Raw genomic sequence first — 21,283 nt, forward strand, 5'->3', positions numbered from 1 at the left:
CGCACCTAATCCTGTGATGTAAGAGAACCAGTATAAACTCGTAAAGAGCTTACACACAGACAAAGCCTACCTTTCTCCATGGATCCACTCTCGTAAAAGCATGTAAAGTAGCACCTTATTTACGCAAATACATTTTAATTCTATGGTAGTTACGTAATGCATGGATGGTGATAAGCACTAGGCTGCATTCAGCCGGTCATTAGAGGGCTAAGTATGCAAGAAAATTCCTTTATGAGAGGAATTGTCTGACTGAAATCTCTTTATATGTCAATATTAATACTTGTCAGGTTTCTTGGATTGTAAATTGAATATGTTGTGTTTCAGACATCTGAAAGCCAATAGGAAATTGTGATTTTCATTTACTTTTTATCAGATGACAAATGATTGATAATCAAAGCCTTCAAAAGGTGTGGCCTTGAACATTTGATATAAACCTCCCCTTTCTGCCTTTCACCAGGTATGACCATGACAGCGGCCACGACAGCGGCAGCGAGGACGCGTGCTACGAGCTCTCCCAGCCCTTCACCCTCCTCACCCTGGGCATGGGCAAACTCTTCATCCCCAAGACTTGCTCATCCTCCTCGGTGTCCGCGGCGGGCGCGCCCTCCGGTGACCCCGGCAACCGCATGCTTCCCATGCCACAGCGCCTGGGCGTGTGCCTCGATTACGATGCGTGCCGGGTGTATTTTTACGACGCCGACTCCATGAGGTGCCTTTACGAGAGGCAGGTGGATTGTTCGGGGACAATGTATCCAGCTTTCGGCCTCATGGGCAGCGGCAAGGTTCAACTGGAAGACTTCATCGCCGCTAAGAGGCTGACCTTCTGAGGAGCATGCTGATGTATTAGGACCTGAATCTGTTTAATGTTTGGCATGTTCTAGAAAGAGCAGGTTTTATTGACAGGGTGATGGAGTACAATCCAATAAATTTTTTTTGACGGTCAGATGTGTTCATGGTCCTAGATCTCTGCCAGAGACGATTTCGCTTATTTAGAGTAGGCATGTCTAATGTATGACCCACAGTGAATATCAGTGGGCTTCATACAGAGGGCTTCAGTGGTTGGTATAGAAATGAAAGGTCTCCTCGACATACCAAAGTCTCTGAATCTCTTAATTGTATTTGTCCTGGTTTTAATTGCCAGCTACGATCAGCTGTTGATGTGGAATTAGCTGCACAGTTAGTCTGCAGCCACTTGTTTTAACATGAAACGCCTTCGAGCTCACACTTACACTTCCTCTTTTGCCACGTTTGTGTTTATAGGTGACTTTGTGTGTAATTACTGGATGGTCTTGGGCTGTTTTCTGTAACTATTTGTGTAAATGTAGCAGCATAGGTTTCGATGTAATCTTAGTGGACCTGAGAGAGCCTTGTAGCTACTTTGAAGCTAGCGCCTTTGTGCCTTTTTGGTTTTTTAGGAGATGGGTCGCTTAGTTTGCAGGCAGATGTTGGTGTCATTGCACATTATGGATAGATTATGGAAATACTTATCAGCATAAATACTGTATGTGGGAATTTACTGTAGGTGTAGTTTGATCACAAACACTGGTGTTATTGGTGTTCATCATGACTTCTTTACCTATCTACTCTTGACTTTATCACAGAAAACACTACTTTTCCAACTGGTCACAGTTCCGTTGAGCTGTTTTTGCACAATAAGAGACTTTTCGCACATTGATAGTTGTTACAACCATCACACTTTTATCACTACCTAGTTAGCCTCTTCACATTAAATGTTGCGGACACGCAGCTGGCACCGGTGTGTCACGTTCACACTCACAAAGGCGTCCACTTTTCACTAACAAATGTGAATCCGGAGTAGTTACTTGGATGTAAAAGCCACTCGCTGTTTTCACTTTCACATCTGTTGCACAGGACACAGTGACGTTCCACCCGAACCTGTCGAGGTACCAGAACACCGCGTACTTGTAGCCAACACCCGTTCGACAGCTGCAAAGTCAAAGCTGTTTGGTTCAGGTGCTGACTTAAGGGCATCCCAAAGCTTCTGTGGCCTCACCGCTTTTAAACCGTTTAAAAACAAAAAGCAGTTATTCAGGTTCTTACTAAAAGTGCTATCCACATAACTCACTGCTCAGTACCTATGCCGTCAGAACCACTGTTTACTTGCAGCACAGACACATCGAGTGTAGCACGTTGGCTCGTTACTGTTGTACAGTTTGGCTATCAGACAGACACCTAAGCGGTTGATTGGCTTTGAGCGAATCAGCTCAGATGTTTAGGTCTAAGAGAGAGCACACTAAACAGACTGTATAGAGACACACTGTATACGTGCCTGCACATGGGTTTGTTTGAGCATTTATGTATATTTTGATTTCTGGAGGGTTAGGGTAATCGGTGTGTGTGCGTTTTCTCAGGTTTCTGGCCCTGACTGGGGCCCAATGCTACCTACCTCTGTCCATCAGGCCTGGAAAACCTTAACTACTGTACCTTTCCTTACAGAAACGAGTTTGGTTTGATTTACAGCTTTGTTTGTAACAGTCAGTTCAGTATCGCAGCCTTCTCTTTAATGTCAGATAATAAGCTGATCGTTCATGTTTTGATTTTAAATTCCATGTACATATTAATCCAGAGTATATTATTTTCAGTGAAATAAAGTACATCGTAAATGTTCATGTAATTAGTTGGTGTTTGCTTGTGGATCGCTATTGAAATTACTGTAAGCAGATTTAACATTTTCAGCACCTCTGTCAGGGGAGTATTTAGTTTTTTTTGTTTTTCTTCCTCTTCTTCTTTTTATGGTGTTGGTTTTGTTTGGTCTGTTCGATTGTCCTGGTTATAGAGTCTGGAATACATTGGGGTTTAAAACGTTTTAATAAACTGCTCTGACATTTACGCAGACAGAGACTTCTCAAAGTTAAATATATGATTTGTGTGACAGCATGCACACTTTGTCTCACGGATGTTGTCGTCTGTTGTCACTCCAGTACTCATGAACCTGAACCCTGACACCTACAACACAAAGGAAGTGTTTCAAAATGGGACTTTTTCAACATCGATGAAACACATCTATGCATTTATGAATGGGCAGGGCAGGTTTGCTATATCATTTCCATCGCAGAATGTATTGTTGTTAAACACAGAACAAATGACTGAATGTTTAAAGTGTTTCCCCTCCCAATTATTTCACCTGGCGTAACGGCACACTTGTATGTGGTTATCTCTTATAAAAGGCTTGTAATCTCAATACCATGGCTGAGTCTAGTTTAAAATGCATAACATAGCCAGCTTTTCAGTAATAACTCTAGAACCAAATATATTGCAGGCTTGCTCTCAATCTAATCCCAAGCTTGCACTTTAAAAATCTGCAGCATGTCAGCAAACGTCTGGCTCTGCAGGTGTGTACAATACATGTGTGCAATATTAATAAATAGGCCGTAGAGGACATCGTAGAAACGTAAGCCTGTGAAGACAATTTGCACTGAAAAGATTATAGGTTACATTGTGATTTTAAATGGGCTTGGTACAAAGTGGATTTTAAATACTACTTGTAAATGTTTTCCCCCTCCTCAGTGACGTTCATATTTTTGCAGAACTAAATGAATAGTGGTGACATTTGTCCCCTTGTTTTCTTCGGAGGTTTGGCTGTGGCGTGTAAGTGATGGATTTCTGTATGTGTACTAAGTAAAGATGTGAATTTATTCTGATTCCTGGAAAGGCTACACTTTTTGATTTGCTGTGTGGGGATTTCATCAAATAAAACTAGTGTGTTTCTAAATCCATTTTGCCTCTTTAATGTTTGATGAGTACTTCCTTGTGTTGTGTGCACCGTCCTTAACTGCAAATTCCCCCACTGTGGGATAAATTAAAGGATCATCTTGTGTGCAGTTACTCTTTGACTCACTGAAAAGTTAGCATTTGCACAAAGGTCATTCTGCAGAAATCAGTTACTATTTAATTCCCTCTATTTTTGCATCAGAGTTTTCCCCATTGTTCGAGATGAGAAATGCAGAGAATTTTGATTCACAAATTTTTCTTATTTACATCTGAGCACTGTGGAAGTTTCTTCAAATTGCTTCTGTGGTGTATAAGATAATTTGAATTGCAAAACTTATTTGTATCTTTGCTGAAGCATTTGAATATGGGAGTGATGCAGAGTAAAACACAGAAAGATACGGCTGAGAGAGAATATATTTAGTGACAAATACACAAAAAGACTGAACTCTTCATATATATATATTGCTGCAAACTACTAGATGCATAACTTCCTACTGCCCAGTCCTATTAATTTTGTCTTATATTTTACTTAATTGTTTAATGTTCTCGCTTTATTTTATAGTCTCTCAATATGACAGATTTTTGAAATGTGTTATATATCGAGTAACATTTTGTGTTCATGTTTTGTTCCTTATCTCTGAAGTGCTACTTAAACTTTCCATGTGCTGACTCAGTAAAGTACAGTCCCTTGCCAGTTCATTACTTACACTAGTGAACATAAATGCATTCTAACATAACAGTCCTGCATTAAATCTTAGCTTTGTGAAGGTTGTGGTATGCAACATTTGTTTAGAACAACTAATTTTGTAGCCTGTGGTTTGTAGTACTGTTCAACAACCCACAACGCAGCACAGCACCACCAACTGCATCCTCCAAAAATGATCATACAACTACCACCTTTCTCACACTGTTTCAGCATCGACTGAACATTATAACACTTACGAGGGGGTTTTAATGCATAATTATTAAAACACATTTGTTTTCACTAGTGTACCTAATGTTTTGGCTGCTTTGATGCAGTGTGAGTTGCGGTATTTGAGTGTTTGTTTTTTTGCAGTGTGCAGGTTCAATATTTCAGTGTTAGTATGCGGATTAAATTTGCACAATATCCGACTTAGGTTGTTTAGTCATAAATCTGATCCGGTGTTGGCGCTTCAAAGGCTCAACAAAGTCACTGTTACAATCCATGTAATAATGAACCAAATTTTTGTGCCAGTCCTTCTATAAGATATTCAGCTGCATAAGTGAAGGTGGCACTTGACGAGAGGTCATGGGAACATCAAGTCAGCAAGTATCATCGTGGAGGCTGTGGTTTTAGCACTACAAAATTGTCAAGTGTTTTTTTGTTTCTATTGTCTCGACAACCGCATTTTAGTCTGTGGCATAACAGAAACACTTTAGTGTTTAATTGAATGCAGTTTAACGCTTCATACAATTGCATTACTACCTTTTTTATCCTGTTTCAATATGAAGTAAACATTATAACAGTCATGAAGGGGGGTTCAGTGCAGGACTGTTACATTTAAAAGCACGTACACTAGTAGATGTACTTTATTGAGTCAGCGCATGAAAATTTAGATACCACTGCAGAAATAATAACAATTAGATTCTCTTCTAAATACTGTGCAAGCTATATACAAAATGAAGCGTGACAACACAAGACAATACACACCGATCAGGCATAACATTAAAACCACTGACAGGAGAAGTAAACAACATTTGTGATCCTGTGACAATACAATGTTCTGCTGGGAAACAGTTGGACCCGGGGATTGTGTGGATGTTACTTAGACATGTAGCACTCACCTAGACCACACCAGGCACCCCCACCCCATAGCAATGACACTCCTTGATGGCAGCAGCCATCCCCAGCAGGATGCAGCCTGATGCAGGAACACACACAAAAACGGTTTAGGAACAACTCAAACAAATATAATACTTAATATTCACTGAGGTGTGTATAAGAGTCGTCGAGTTTTAATGTCTGGATGGTTTATAGGTGAAACTATGGATCCATCCATCCACCAGCTGGAGGATGCTGATCTGGAGGAGGAGGAGGAGAAGGGGGAGGAGGAGTGAGGACGTCACGCCGTGCACGCTCGCGGCCTTTCGCAGCAACGCGGAAGAAGGAGGAAGGAGGTCCTCCACGTCACGGAGGTGTAACATTGGCGTCAGCGCAACACAAGGTGCTACCTCAGTACGATTTCAGTACCATTGTACAGCCCCAGACATCCTCATGTAGGATACAATAACTCGTATGAGCGCGCGGAGAAGACACGTCCATCCGTTTCTGCACCGAGGGGCCTCGGTGTTCTCTTGGAATCCGCTGAAGGTAACGTACGTACGTTAACGGACGTCTGTGTGTTTGCCCGCTGCCTGCTGCTAACCTGACCGCCTCAAGCACCCGTCCGGTGGTTGGTTCCTCCTACAGCATTTCTTCCGGCCACCGCCGCTGACCTTTCCGGCTCGTAGAAAGCGACGCACAGTGTCTTATTGATGTGATATCTCGGGGGCCGTCGGCGCCGGTTTGTCAGGGGATTGACAGAAAGCTAGCTAGCCGGGATTTAAGGACGAGCTGCCTTCAAAGCGTTGTTGACGTTTTCAATTTGACAGTTGTCGGCGTCCCCCCGGGCTGCAACAACTACTGCTGCTGCTGCAGCTTCTGGTTAGCATGCAATTACATCTCTGCATCTCAACCTCCTGCTCCATATGATGAGCAGCTATGGCTCTCTGGTGGACAGACTAAAGAGCAACCGGGCCCTTTGGACTGATCTGAGACTGTAATCACTCAGTAACCAACTATGCTAATGCTCATTCATTGTTGTGGCTGTTGAAGCTGGGGACGCATTCATCAAAACAGGGAGTTACAGATGCTAGTTTAACAGCAATTATTAGGCAAAACTAAGGATTAATCATTGCATCTTCTTTTTGGAGTGAGCTCTGAGGGGGTCTATAACAAAAAACATTTATAACAAAAAAAAAAAGCACAAGCCTTAACCAGTTTTCTTTACAAGCCTGCCCATTCACTGATGCACAATGTTAGGAGATGTCATTATTTTAGCAGGAACACAGCTCAGTACAGTATTATGACATTGTTATTGAATACCATATTCTTTTGAGGTAAACATTGCACATCTGCTGCATAGTTCTGTGTTTTTTTGGGGGAACTATTATAGATTGATTAGTTTTAACTGCCTTTATCATTGCCTGAATAAGTAATATCCTCTGTTACTGGCTGTTTCTTTTGTTACTACTGTGCTATTATAGTTTAAATACCCATTTTTTTTTTGTTTTCTCTGTGCTTTGTTCGTGTTGTCAGATTGGAAAGCCCCGTGTGTGCTTTCGCCACCCTTGCATGGTGTTTCCTTCAGTCGTGCCTTGTGTTTTCAGCCACTGTAGTTTACATACGCAGTATTTAAATGTGATGTCCGATTCACATGCAGGTCTATCTGTTTTTTTTTTATGTTTTTTTTTCATTTTGCCTTTTCTTCGAGGCTCACAGCAAGGCGTGTTTACTCTGGCAGCGTTTCCCTAGGGCCGGCGGCGGGAGATTCCGTCCGTCATTTCACTCCCTGGTTAAGTAGGCGTCCTGTTGCTCAAGATAGCGCGGTGTTTTGACTACGCCGAAGAGGTGTGCAGTTGTGACATCCCTCCAATGTCAACACGGACTGAGTAAAGAAAGTTCACTTGTTGTCGATAGCGTGATATTGCAGATTTAAAGAACAGCGAATGCTTGTATCTGCTTGGTCTTCGTGTCCACATGACCAGTATTTTCCCCAAAGTTTGTGTACAGATTACTTCTTAATCAATGTCTATTGTGCAAACATATTCAACCACGTTCTATTGATGTCTCAATATAGAAGAACTTGGGTAAAAGTATTGGATTCAGAGCCAGCAAACAATGAATATTTATCTAAAGCAAAAAAAAATTGAGTTGTTTTGCAGCTGTACTGTGTTACATTTGTTTAAAGTAATCTCAAGATGTAATATCAGTACCAACTAAAGCCGTATAATGTTGCCTAACATGTAATGTTTCATAAAAAGTAAGAGAAGATAATGGTTTACGTTTAATATGTGGTTGCAGTTGTGAAGAAGATCCCACCAAGAACCTGTTTTATGGGAAACACCCAGTTATTCACACCCCATACACACCTTCTGTTCTTGCACGCTAACAGGTGTATCGGTTTAAAATTGCTCTGAGACGGAAGTTTGCAGTTTGACAAGCGTTCAGGACGTTAGTCTGCTGATTATTAACCAGCGGAGGCCCAAGTTGTTGGGCGTATTGATAAGAAAGTGCAAAACCACACACTAGTGCTTCAAGATAGTCTGGCTGATTTGGTAAATGCTACGAGTGTCGCAATGTGAATCCTCCAGATGTTTGTAAAGCTTAGAAAAATCTATTAGCTCTGAATGACCTCTGTTTATTTCCGTAAAGTCAAATTTAAATGAGAGTCAGTCAACAGATCAGCCTCGTTCTGCCCTTTGTGATTTATCGCAGCAGCGCTATCAGTGACAGCAAGGGGAAGAGGAATTGAGAGGAAGTTTTGCTTTTCCAGCACAGGTCGTCTCACTTCTTTTGCAGCGACCGAGCAAAGAGGAAGTAATCGAAAGCGTTGGTGGAGTCCTTCCCTTGTTTTACCTTTCGTTGCGCAGTGTGGTTTAATTATTGAGTAAATGTCCATCTCGTATGTGTATCTGAAGTACTCTCGCTGAAGGGAAATTTTCACAAATTAAAGTCAATAATCCATTATCTAACTGATCCAAGAACAGCAAAGCGACATTCATGTCTAGAGTTCCTTCGTTCAGGCACACCAGTGGCAATCCCTGTTTGTCCTCAACATCGATCTTCTCTTGTTTAGACTGTAATTTTTCTCCTGAACTCCGAGTTTAGTTTTCGGACCCTTCCTAGGTTTTTCCACCGTATGCCATATAGGCTACTCCATCCCCATCGCCACGTTGCCTTCTTCTCTAGGTCTGGCAGACAAATCATTGCTGGCTGATGTAAAATAGATAGCTTCAAGTGTGAGGTTGCAGGAATGTCACCACAGACACCAAACTCTAGAGTACTCTGAAACACAGAGATTTACCCGGCAGTGACAGGCTTAAATAGCATTGTGTGCTCACTGATCTGGCAACGGTTTGAATGTAATGGAATAGGATTAGGTTTTTATGTAGAACACTACAAAGATGTGATGTAACTACATAACTTTGCTCCTCATGAAGCTTGAAACCTTTTAGCTGTCATTTAAAATAATCTTCTCTTTGCCCCTTGTTGGTAAGATAAACAAGAGGCATTCTCAATCTGCTTTAATCTCTGTCTAATTGGTTAGGGGATGTTTATCTTGTCTCAATGAGCCAGGTCAGAGTGCCATGGCCTGGTCAAGCGACTGCGCGGTGAAAACCAAACCGCAGGTTGATCCGCAGAGGAAGAGTTTGACAAGAAATCTATCGGGACAGACAGAGCAAAGAAAAACAAGATGACGTAGTGTGTTACTGGCATGTTTTTTTTTTTTTTTTTGGTCTTCTTTCTCTTTGACATTTATGGACCTTTTGATATGTTGCACCGAGTTACCTGCTAGCGAAAACAGGATCTGCATTGGCACTGAGAACTTGATCAAATATACTTTGAAGGAGGCGGCGCACTAATACGCCACTTCAGTAAAGGGTGTTAATGTAAGCTTATTACACAGAGAGCGAAAACAAAACGCTCGAGAGGCTCTCACAGACGTGGCTTCTCCAACGTTACGAGGACTCCACTGTCGCTGTTTGGCTTTCTGGCGTCAGAAAACAGTGAACTTGTAAGTATTTGCAGAAATGAACGCCTCCCTTTGATGTGTGAGTCAAAAAGAGGAACTTAAGTCAGTCAGACACTGTGTTTGCAGAGTGAGTTTACTGCGAGACTTGCTAATTGTTAAGTTGTAGAAGGAGTTTTGTAGGTGTGTGGGTTGACAGTCGGATATTTTCTTCTCTTAAAGACAGCTAAGTCAGAGGCGGAAAGGAAATCAAGGTTATTCATTACTTTTCTCTCTTTTCTCTTTGTCCAAAGTTCCAGTTGGACTTTCGCCTATCATGCTTCTAGTCACTAAATTATTTTATTGTGCTTGTGAAAATAGAGCAGTAGGACTGTATCAGAATCAGCTCTTTTTATTTGTGAGTGCCGTGCATGACTATTCTGGTGCATCCGTACGAGAGAGCTATTCTTTCCCCCCCGTGTTAGTCTTGTCCCTTCATGGTTTAGTTGTTAAATAAATATTAATATGTGTTTGAGTGAACCCAGCGCGCCAGTTCTCATACCAGCAATACCAGCATTGACACCTGCAACTCTTCAAATTTGAGCTGGCCTCTGCTTTTTTATTTATTTTTTTCCCCCCAGCTATCCAGTGGCAGCGTGTCAACCTATTATATGCGTTTGTCTAAGTACTTTCACTTCTGTTCTCTCTTCCCAAACTTTTGTGTTCAGTTCTGTTTTTTTAAATTAAAACTGAAATTGTAGAATGTATGCTGAATTTACTTCCTGGCTTTAGTTTCTTCTTCTTCTTCTTCTTCTTCTTCTTTGCCTATGTTTTCTTTTGTTTCATCTGGTTCATTTTTCCTGTTATTGAACCCATATGAGCTGGTATCTTGAATATGTCAGTGCTTTAAATGTTGTCGCTGATCATATACACCAATCAGCCACAACATTAAAACCACTGACAGGATAAGTAAATAACATTGACCGTCTTGTGACAATTCAGTGTTCTGCTGGGAAACTTTTAGACCTTGCATTCATTCGTGTGGATGTCACTTAGACATGTACCACCTATCAACACCAGACCAGGCACCCCCACCCCATAGCAATGACACTCCTTGTTGGCAGCAGCCATCCCCAGCAGGATGCAGCCTGACACAGGAACAACTCAAAAAAACGTGAAGAACAGCACACGGTGTTGACCTGGCCTCCAAATTCACTAGAACCCAAAATGATCAAGTGTCTGTGGGAAGATCCACAGAGGCCCCTCTCCTCAACTCATAGGAGCCAAAGACCCCACTAACAACATCCTGTTGCCAGACACCACAGGACACCCTCAGAAGGTCCATGTCCATTCTCTGATGAGTCACAACTGTTTTGGAGGCACAAGGGAGACCTACACAATATTAAGAATGTGGTCGTAATGTTATGCCCGATCGGTGTAAGGTGTACATACGATTTGATTTATCTGAAAAATCGAAGTAAAACTCACTCGTGTAGTTAGCCAGTTCCTAGGCGGTGCTATTTAACCCAACCCATTTTTAACCTTTTGGTATTAACAAAACAAATGCAACTTGCAGAGGGTGGTAGCTATTTTGGGCTGACCAAATATGTGGCTCACATTTATACACAGATGACGACATAACAACGTCAAGGAGCATTTGAGAAATGCTTCAGGAGTGACTCTGTGAGAATGTAGCTGGTCATGCTTGGCTGTTTTTTTTTTAACTTTGTCTCTTCTATTGTGTAGCTATTGTTCACTTCGTCTTGCAGAAAATGCCTGAGTTTAAAGAAGTCTGAGGTTAAATAAATAACTGATTTTCTGCCATGAATTTTTAGAGATTTCCCATAGATAGAAGTAATAATAATAATAATAACTTTATTTATGTAGCACCTTTCCGAAACAAGTTACAAGTTGCTGTACAACAACAACAGAAATAAAACAGGTCAGATACAATTTCCTGGCAACAATATAATAAAACCACCAAGAGAAATAAAATTGAAATTAAAATTTAAAGTCACCCACCCACAACAAAGTAATCATACAACAATAATAAAACAAAATTATAAAACAAAATCAAGGAAAGGCCAATCGATAAAAGTGAGTTTTAAGAAGAGCTTTACACTGAGCTCGCCTGCCTGAGATCGCCGGGCAGGGAGTTCCACAGCTGTGGAGCGCGGACAGCAAAGGCCCGGTCACCTTTAGTGACAAGACGGGACCTCGGGACCGTAAGCAAGGCTGCGCCGGCGGATCTCAGGCAGCGGTCAGGCTCGTAAAAGTAGTAGTAGTATAGATGTAAAAGAAACTACACCGTAACTATGTATCTTCAGTGACATTTTTTTGGTTGATAACCACTTTATAGGTATGGAAAGTGGGTAGTGAGAGTCTGTTTTTCTTTTTTTTATAAATTTTTTAAAATTTCTTTGCAATGTTTTCATCACACTAACTTCACAGCGAGAGTCTGGCAGCCACAGAGTAAACATCCTTTTTATTAATACATGCATAACCGTTGCCCGAAAAGCAAAAATCTACGCTCGCGTGTGACAGCTCAGTTTGCAACAGAAGTATCTGCCAGATAAAGATGCAGCAGGAACTTGTTGTGAATCATTCAGTGTGTGAAATGTTGAAATGTGAGCCCTTAACCTGACTTTTCTCACTTCAAGCGGGCTGTGCTCTGAAGCTTCTTTTTAAAAAAAACATTCTAAATAGTATGTCCTCCTCCATTTGGTTGTGTGCTTAGGTTAGTTGATGTACTTTGTTATTCGGGATGCTTAACCTGCCTAAGAGAGCATATTGTATCTTCAGAGTTGTGTCACTCATTTAATACAAAGGGAGTGTATCCCATAGTACATTTAACTTATAAAAGAATCAGAACAAATCTGTTTATGCGTCTTATATTCATCAAGTGTTTCTTTGTTCCCTCAGATTGCCCCACTCCCTCAGCGTCTCAATGGGAGAATCAGGCTCACGCCGCTCCACGCTGGTTTCCCGCCTGCCAATCTTCCGCCGCAGCAGCAACAAGAGGCAGGAATCTCTCCCCTCCTCTCCATCTTCAGGCGGTGTGGGAAATGGCGTCCACACGTCCTCGCCTTCCAGCACCAACTCCAGTTCCGGCAGCACCGGCAAGCGTCGGAGCCTGTTCCGCGCTCCGTCCCTCAGTTTCACGGCTAAGCGGAACAGCGAACCACGTGTCCAGCCTATCAACCTAAACCTCACGCCTCCCCTGCCGCAGGGCACTGACGCGAATGGTAATAACCAGCAGACGATAACAACCTCGGTATCGACAGGGTTCAGTGAAGGCGGCGGACGTCCCAAGTCGCGCCACTCGTTTGGTTTCGGCAGCCACAAGCAAAAGAAAATCCCACGCTCTCAGACTGAAGACTTTGAGAAGGGTTCCTCCTCCACAACCAATCGGAATGTGTTCATCAACTGTATAAGCGGCTCAGGGGCCAATGAAGGAGACGACTCCGGGTTCCTCGATGACTTCAGCGGGGGCAGCAATAACAACAGGCGTTCGTCGCGCCACAAAAAGCAGCTGCTGCCCAAGTCTTTCTCAGCTCACCACCGCTTCTCCCGTACGTCCGACCACCACAGGCCTCCAGAAGTGAACCTGGAACCGCCAAGTACCGCCACCATCACTCCGGGGGCAGGAGGGCTCACCCCGGGCTCATGGCCTGGCGAACTGCTGGGTGCCGGCGGCGAGAGCTCGCTCCAGTCGCCTATGATATCAGAGGATCGGACCACAGCCGTCACCCCTTCAGAGTTCATACCTATGACGGAAGACTCTGTATCTGAGGTGGAGGCACTGCCAGCACCCAGCCCTGGATCTGGTTTAGCCCCAGGACCTGCGTCTGAGCCTGGGCCGGCTCTTGACACTGCTCCACCTGAACCCCCGCCTGCTCCAGAGAACTTCAACGCGGCCGTCTCTACCTCCCAGGTTTGTTCTTGTTTTTTAATTTAATGTTAAAAAATGCAAAGTTATTTGAGCAATACATACTTACAAATACCTACAAACGACAATGTATTCGTGAGAAGATAAAAATGCTATTGCTCCAGGAATCCACAATACAGCCACAGGTGCCACTGGATGTCAAGAACAATGACTATAAAGGAGGAATATTTGTGACCACCGTTTGGAGTCTGTGAAATGTGGCATAAAAATTGAGCACCTTGCATGAAGAGTCCGTTTTATTGAAAGCGCTAAGGCATGAAAGCTAAAAGCCATAGAAAACCTGCATATGTCTGCAAACTGCCCTTCACATTTCACACCTTTCTGCTCATGACGTACCCTCCTTCGAGGGATTTATTCCATTATTTCCTGATAGAGGAGGGTGCTCCAAAAATGAAACCATTTACCTAGTATAACTGTTGAAAAAAAAGCTCTGTCCTTTATTTTTTTTGTCCATTGAGCAGTAAATCCTGTTTGACTTATCTGTCTTAACATGCACACTTCTAGTGCCCGAGGAGGCTAAAGTGGGATTTTCTTTCTCTAAATTGCGTATTGCCTCATTAGACTGCCAGGGAAATATTTTCTGTTGTTTCACGCACTCAATAAAATGTCCTCTCCTCAGGTTTTCTTCACTCCGGCCGAGTCCAGTGCTGAGAAGCCCTTACTTCCCGACGCCAGCACGGCCAACAACACAGACTACGACACTGCCGTTTCCCTCTCGGAGCCAGAGACAGCTGTACCCTGCCCACCTCCGCAGGAACAATCGCTGGAAGAGAGGAAGGAGAGGGAGGAGGAAAGAAAGGAAGCGAGCAAAGAGGTGTCCGCGGAGACGAGGCGGGAGGCGGCCGAGGAGAGGAAGACGGGTTACCACACGGAGACCACGAGCGAGAGCGAGGCCTGCGTGGTGCGCAGCGAGGGTTGCCACTCTAACCCCGAGCAATCGGAAAGGAGGGCAAGGCACACGCTTTCTGTTCAAGAGAGGGGGAACTTCTGTGGCTGCCATGAACCCAGGTCCTCTCACTTGAGGAAGCCGCATACAGGTATGAGACTCACAGATCACAGATTTACATGCCGAGCCTCAGACACACTAAACACCGCACACATATCACACAGAGGGACTCACAGAACCAGCTTGACCCTGTGTCATAACAGATACAGACTCAAAACGTCTCTTTCATGCTTGTTTGGCATTCTTTTCTGATAAGGGCTCCAAGAAAATGTTGACAAGGTACGTTATCTTGTAAACAGATACAGTGTGTTCTCATTACATGTTTGCTGTAAACGGAGCCTGTTGCTTGACACTGTTTTTATTGAGTTAGACGTGCCGTTAGGTCGGTGTAGTTCTTAGAAAATACTGACAAACTTTTTGTTCTTTTAACAAAAACATATTAAAGAAAACGTTATAATGATTGTGGGACTGAAGTGCAGTTTTAATTTGATGGTTTTCACGTCCAAACTGGAGGAAATATTTAGGAATTACACATTTTTATTTATACATGGTCCACTATTTTCAAGGGTTTTTTAATCTCTTATTAGTTACATTAGTACATTTACCAAAATGAATGGAGTTTTCCTGAAGGGTATATCTAAGTTTGGGTATAAAGTAAATACCGTAGACCTTCAGTGCCTTGAAACGTTCATTTGTAAATACGATAGGACCAAATTTCTACTAATATGCAGTCACTGTTATACTCTATATGAAAAATCTCTACCGAACGGAGTTTCACGGTAAACATTTGTTCGGCAGCAGAAGTGACGCAGTGCTAATGCCCCTTCAGTGTTGTTTATTTTTTTGCGGCTTCCTTATGCGCGACCGAACAAGTGTGAATAAGATAGTCAATAAAAATGTTGAGAGTTCATTACCAAGCCTCTCAAAGAGATTCCCCCCAGGAAACTGCTGAGTGGAGGTGGTGCTGAGCTGAATTTAAATATTATTGTACTCTCAACTTGTTTCCACTTGAGGACTGAAGACTGCGTGATTGCAAGTGTGGACATATGGAGCGTAATACTTTACCAGCTTCCAAGTGATTTGCTGATTTAAAGTTTTAAGTGAGAATGTTTCCAAACATTACAAGAAATCCAAATCAGATCAGAAACTTTTGTAGCTGTCCCTCCTTTTAGCAGAAGTTCAGACAGTTAATTTGGAAAGATGTCTTATATTATATGTGCTCCATAACCAGAAGTGATTTGTTGCTATTGTCCACACTTTTTAGTTTTTAGCCAAGCTTTCATCTGGTAGCAAAACATAAACAATATACAGCCCTCTTAAGCTATCCAACAAATCTTCAAATCGTGTCAAACTTTGAAAAACATGAGAATATGGCAGATATAGTATACCACTAATACCAAAATTTAAAATGGTCTGCTTGCAGTTGAAACTGTTATGGCATTAGTAAGAGATCTGGAAACTATTATCAAATAAAAAAAAAGACAAAATGTGAGATTGTGGAGGAAAAAACTACCTTGCAGTATGTAAACCAGCTATACCTTTACCAATGTAGTGAACACATGAAATCCAGTGCATCAGAATGTGATGCCATGCACGTCATCAGCTCATCATATTTCGCGTTGAGGTCCTTCTTGGCAGTTTTGAGCCGGCTTCTTTCTGTGAATGGGTCTGAGTGCTGTGTGGCGACGTCCTCCTGAATTTGCACACAAACTGTCCCAAGCTTCATTTATAATGCCTTCACAGCCTCCGTTACTGCTGAGCGAGTAAGATGCTCCTGGAAAACCAAACAAAACACCCTCCAAATAACTAGGTGCTAATTCCTCCAGACTTAGTATTATCACAGGCTCTATGTTTGGAGAAATAGGTGGTTAATTTGTAGTTTTTTCTTTACAAATTACAGATTAAGATCTCAGATGAACTCTGCAGTTATTACAAATTACTCGAGGTCTCCCTTTAATACTAGCCCTATGCGAATAGGGCTAGATGGTAGTGTAATTTCATTTCTAAATAGTGAATACGTATATGCGTTTAAGCACAAATACTTAATACTTAATGGGAGCTTTGTTGTATTAGTCATATTAGACTAATAAATTTGTTGCTGCAGTCTTGAACCTTTTTATGTTTCTTTTCTTCATCCACGCACCTTGGTAGTAGGATGAGTCACACCAGAAATACAATTTCTTCTAAGGGAGCTTTTAATTATTTAATAGTCTGTGGGAGAACTTTAACTGTTTTACTGGCTTGGACTGATATCAAAGAACTGCTGGCAACGAAGGCCGAGTGTGGCGTCACCTCACGTCGCCTGTGTCTGAACCAAAAGCTCTTGAACGCACTGCAAAGACAGCAGCCAAGAATACGTAGTCTGTGTGAGAGCAGTCTGTATTTGTCATTCAAGAGGAAACAGGAAGAGCTTCAATTAGCTGCAAGGCTAAGAAGTTAGGAAGAAGTACTAAACCCCACGACGGCCTCTCCTGAATCTACAGCTGATTTGCTCTAGATGATCATGTTCTGTGTGTTGTGAAATAAGAAGAGCCTTTTTCGTTTATCCTCTCATGCACCGGTTCACTGAGCAGAACAAACAGCCGACTGCCAGCTTGTTGTGCCACTGCCTTTAACTGTAGTGCATTTTAAAGTTGGCATGCCCAGGCTTACAGGAAAGTATCTGACATTGATTTACACCCAATTTCTAGCTTCCAGGCTGTGGGAACTATACGGGCACAATTAAAACAAGGGGGACTGGTCTGTTGACTGACTCCACAACAACAGAACTTTGCTCTGTTCATTCTCTCGGGCCTGTGTGATATCAGCTCCGTCCTCAAGCAAAGAGAATAGAGGCACAAGAAGTCTCTGTAGTCACCTCGCCTCTTCTGTTATACCGACTACATGCTGATTTGTTTAGATTGAGTCCTCTGAAGTGGGACGCACGCGTAGGATGTACGTTGTGTGAACAGTATGTGGGCTGGCGCGTGTGTGTGGCAGTTGTTATGAGGATGACCTGAGAAATAAAGAATATGGTTGGCGTACGGTTCTGTATTTGCTTGTTTTATAGCCTGTTGCTCAATGAGAGGATGTTTACTTTCAGTTTTCACTTGTATCCGTAAGTAGCTGTGAATAAAGCGTTTTCATTTCCCTCACCGAAGATGTATTTCTTCTGAAATTACATATCCATTCTGTAGTTTTATTGTTACGCAGAAGCAAGAGCAATAAAGCTGAAAACATATGTGAAAAGAATATTGAACTTATTTTAAAAATGCTGAACAATTATAAATGTTTTTGTTTTTTTTAAAGAAATCCTATTTCTTGCAGGAAATTGGACTAACTGCATTGGAAATATGATTAAAAAAATGATTATCTGCTAGTACAATCACAGTGACAACTGTTTCTCCTGAATTCATTTCTCTCTTTGTGATTCTTTGTGTCTTACCTTCCTCCAGCCTCTCTGTGTAGCAGTGTAAGCCCCTACCACGAAGTGATGCGGATGGAAAGGCGCTTGCGTTCCTCGTCTGAGGGGGCTGGTGGTCCTCGTGTCCATGGAAACCACAGGGATGCCCCGGGCATGGAGGGATGTGGTCTTCTCAAACACAGAAACAACTCATCCTCATCTAAGCTGGGAAGTCTGGTAGGTCCAATCCTCTACGTAATATCATAAATACTTTTATGATGTTTATCATCAATATGTTTTATTTTAGGTTATGGTCACTTACAGCGTATTGACACTAATTAAGCATGAAATTAATAGAATAGTGTGTGTGTTTGCACTCTTGATGCACTTAAAGCACTTTACATAAACCACAGCAATTAATCATAGCATCATTTGAAAAAGCAACAGAGAGGAAATTAAAATCATTTGGAATGAAAAAAACACGTAGTAACACATTGCTGTGTACTGGTCAGTAATAAATTGCCTAACCTTTAATGGAGGAAATAAAAGTCCAGGAGAGAAAATTAATCTGTCCAACACGCAGAATAACGAGAAAGATATTTATGTGTTTCTTTGTGTGTGTGTGTTTCCGTGCTTTCCATACTCGAGCGATTTAATTTGTTTTGCACTTCAGTTTCTTTCGTATGTACAGCGTGCACACTGTACATCCTGGGTGCTATTTGTGTCAAGGTGAAAAGGTGCACACTGGAGCTTTTGCTTTTTACTGAGTTATTCAGTTGCACAGTGTTCGCTTTGTAAACATTCATAACGTGAAGAATGTGTAAGGCAACACATGAATTTCACCCTTTGCTTCTCTTCTTTGCTAGTCTCGGGCTGCACCTATACATGCATTGAAATAACCAGCTTCTCCAAAGATTATTAGGCTGTACGGTCACACGTATAGCTCAGATGGGAAGAGAGGACAATTTACTGCAGTTGGGAGCGCTGTATAAAGTCACTAACAGACTTAAAACTTAAAAATAGCACAATCAACCCACAGGAATCTATTAATGTTACTCACACTTACCACTCTGCATATCTTAGACAAGAATAGTTCTTCTCTCATATAGAAATTCACAACTTCTCTGTTGCTGTATTGCCGTAACACAATGAACACTGTGGGCCACATTTATACACAGGTGCTAACTTATTTCCCGGTAATACTTTGCATGACGGTAGATCCTTCCTGAATATCGCCTGGTGCTAATGCCTGTGGCTATAAAAATACTGAAAGTGTTTTGGCATGCCACAAGCAAATCAGCCATACAGTAGTTGACTTTGTTTCACAGTTCGGAGTCACGAAAAGAGTGTGTAAATCTTAACGGTTTTAACACATTTTATGGATGCGTCACTGAAGCTGCTTATTTATCCTCCAGACACGGCTTGAATAAACATGAAAAAATACAATAAAGGTGGGATTTCAAAGTCAAAGCTTTTTTTGTGTGTGTGTTTGCCATGTGTAGGATTTAAACTATATGATACATAAAATGAGATTGTTATATTCTACTATATCCTCTTTGTTAGCTCAGTCTGGCTGATATTACACTAGTGTTTGTTGATGTAGGCTTCAGCTGCACTCACTTGCCAGTTCATTTGGAATAGGCTAGTTGCCGTTGCATATGAAATGGTATCCTAAACCACACACAAGGAAGCTCAGAGGGAGGAAAGCTAGTTTAAGTAAATCCCATTTCTTTTACCAGGGACTATAGGCTTCTGCAGAGATTAAAAAGGCAGGGATATACGCAGCACGTTGCTGTGCGCCATACACACTGCAACTGCCTCTTGACATATACTTCAGTAAATCTGGTGTAATCTCTTCCTTTCCTCCTCTGTGCCCACGAAGGGCTCTTCAGGGGTCTGCGTTATTGAGGAAAAGTATATTTAATTATGTACCACCACTCTAAGCTTCATAAAAGTTTGTTGGCTGGCTGAAGGCACTTGTAGCTGATGAAAAAGTCTAGATTTAGATATCTTATATTTTCCCTTTTCCTGAGTTTGTACAACACAAGTGAAAGTATGCAAACAGTAACATCTTCTGATTAAATAGATAAAGGTAGCTTGGACACGGATAAACGGATTAGAATGGGCAGCTCATGTGAAGTGAATGACAGTTGTGTTTATGTGTTATAAAGGCATGTGGGACGTACAGACTAGCCCATACCAAACTGAGGAGTGTGCTACTGAGGAGTGTGCTAGGCAGCTATGCTTTATTATTGTCACTGTGTTGTCATTACCGCCCAGTCATACAGCAAATAAAGATGACTAATTTGTTGAATTGTGAGGTACCTCTGTGACGTCTACAGTTGCTCGAGCTGTTTGGCGGCCACTTCATTCCTGAAAATCGTATTATATATTCCTTCGGGGAGCTATCTACTTTCCCAGCATGTTCTTTGTTGTTGGCTCATATATCTCTCAATGACAGCTGTGGTAATACCATGACATACTGACAGTGATTATACTCAAATCTAGCTCACCAAAAAAGAATTACTGAGGACGTTCTCATTCTTAAAAAATTCTCTCTTATCTCAGAGACAAGCCAAGCAACTTTGAACAGGGATTTTTTTTGTTGGTAGTTTGAGTGACATACAATATATGGCAGAATAGTTAAACCGCAATCCACTTTACTTATTCATATCAACTGTTTCTTGGCAGCTTTTTTGCCAGATAGGGTTGTAATGCGGAGTGCTTCTTGTTTTCATATCCTCCATTCTGATTGCAGCCTTGTAAAGGCTAGCTATCATAAGAGAGACACTTGTATTAATCGTACAACAGATAAGGGCTCAATTCCTTTCGCAGACAGAATTTGTAATATCCACAACCAGACGGTTGAGTTTTAAAGGGGAAAACAATGAGGCTGTTTGCGGATATTGGTATATAATGCTCACGGTGTCCAACAAGCACACTAACGGGGATCATGCTCACATAAAATCATTTTCTAAGAGACGAGGTTTCCTGATGCACAACTGACTCGCTGCACTATAAGTAAAATATCACGACTTCTGCACAGCCATCCTTGGTTATTGGTGCTAATGGCTAATAGATTAGCCAAAATGATAAACATAAACAGCGCTAGTATTATTTTGTGGTTAGAATTTGCCTGGTAAATCTCTCTGTATCGCTCAGTAAGTCTGGGAGTTTATTGCGAAAAAAGTGTCTTGTTTTTTTCAGTGTTATGAGTGTTTCTACTTTTTTTTTTTTCCTCTCAACATGACACTAAAACAAAACATGATTCCAAGATGGTTTTCTTTATTAAAACTATATGGCATGCGTAATGAAACAAAAAGGCAGCACCAACAAGGCAGGACGTAAATGTGCATTACATGTTAGAAAATGTGAATATTGTTAAAAAGAAATAAAGTGCCACTGCTAGGCAATGAGTGGGGAAACATTCACAATGAGAGTTTTACACCAAACAAGTTGAGTATTCTCTCTTTTAATACACTTCATTTTTATGTAGCAGTGAACCATTGTATGTGACCAGTCTTCTATAATAAAGTACAGAA

General features: G+C 41.7%; 2 protein-coding genes across 4 annotated transcripts in view; both read left to right on the forward strand.

The window, feature by feature from the left end:
• Positions 1 to 4,207, forward strand: part of trim36 (tripartite motif containing 36) — a gene marked incomplete at its 5' end in the record, with an annotated part of 28,978 nt that extends 24,771 nt beyond the window's left edge. For all 3 annotated transcript variants that reach the window (XM_084552463.1, XM_084552461.1, XM_084552462.1), the window contains one exon: positions 458 to 4,207. In XM_084552463.1, coding sequence (XP_084408589.1) covers positions 458 to 827 — 370 coding nt within the window. In that variant the 3' untranslated portion in view covers positions 828 to 4,207. The remainder of the gene's footprint in view (positions 1 to 457) is intronic.
• A 1,544-nt stretch (positions 4,208 to 5,751) lies between these two features.
• ccser1 (coiled-coil serine-rich protein 1) overlaps positions 5,752 to 21,283 on the forward strand; it is a 119,560-nt gene continuing 104,028 nt past the window's right edge. The window contains exons 1-4 of the mRNA XM_084551959.1: positions 5,752 to 6,064; positions 12,387 to 13,398; positions 14,033 to 14,450; positions 17,794 to 17,978. Of these exons, the coding sequence (XP_084408085.1) occupies positions 12,412 to 13,398; positions 14,033 to 14,450; positions 17,794 to 17,978 (1,590 nt within the window). The 5' untranslated portion in view covers positions 5,752 to 6,064; positions 12,387 to 12,411. The remainder of the gene's footprint in view (positions 6,065 to 12,386; positions 13,399 to 14,032; positions 14,451 to 17,793; positions 17,979 to 21,283) is intronic.

Source organism: Chelon labrosus, assembly GCF_963514085.1.
Source record: "Chelon labrosus genome assembly, chromosome: 9".
NCBI classification, from domain to species: domain Eukaryota; kingdom Metazoa; phylum Chordata; class Actinopteri; order Mugiliformes; family Mugilidae; genus Chelon; species Chelon labrosus.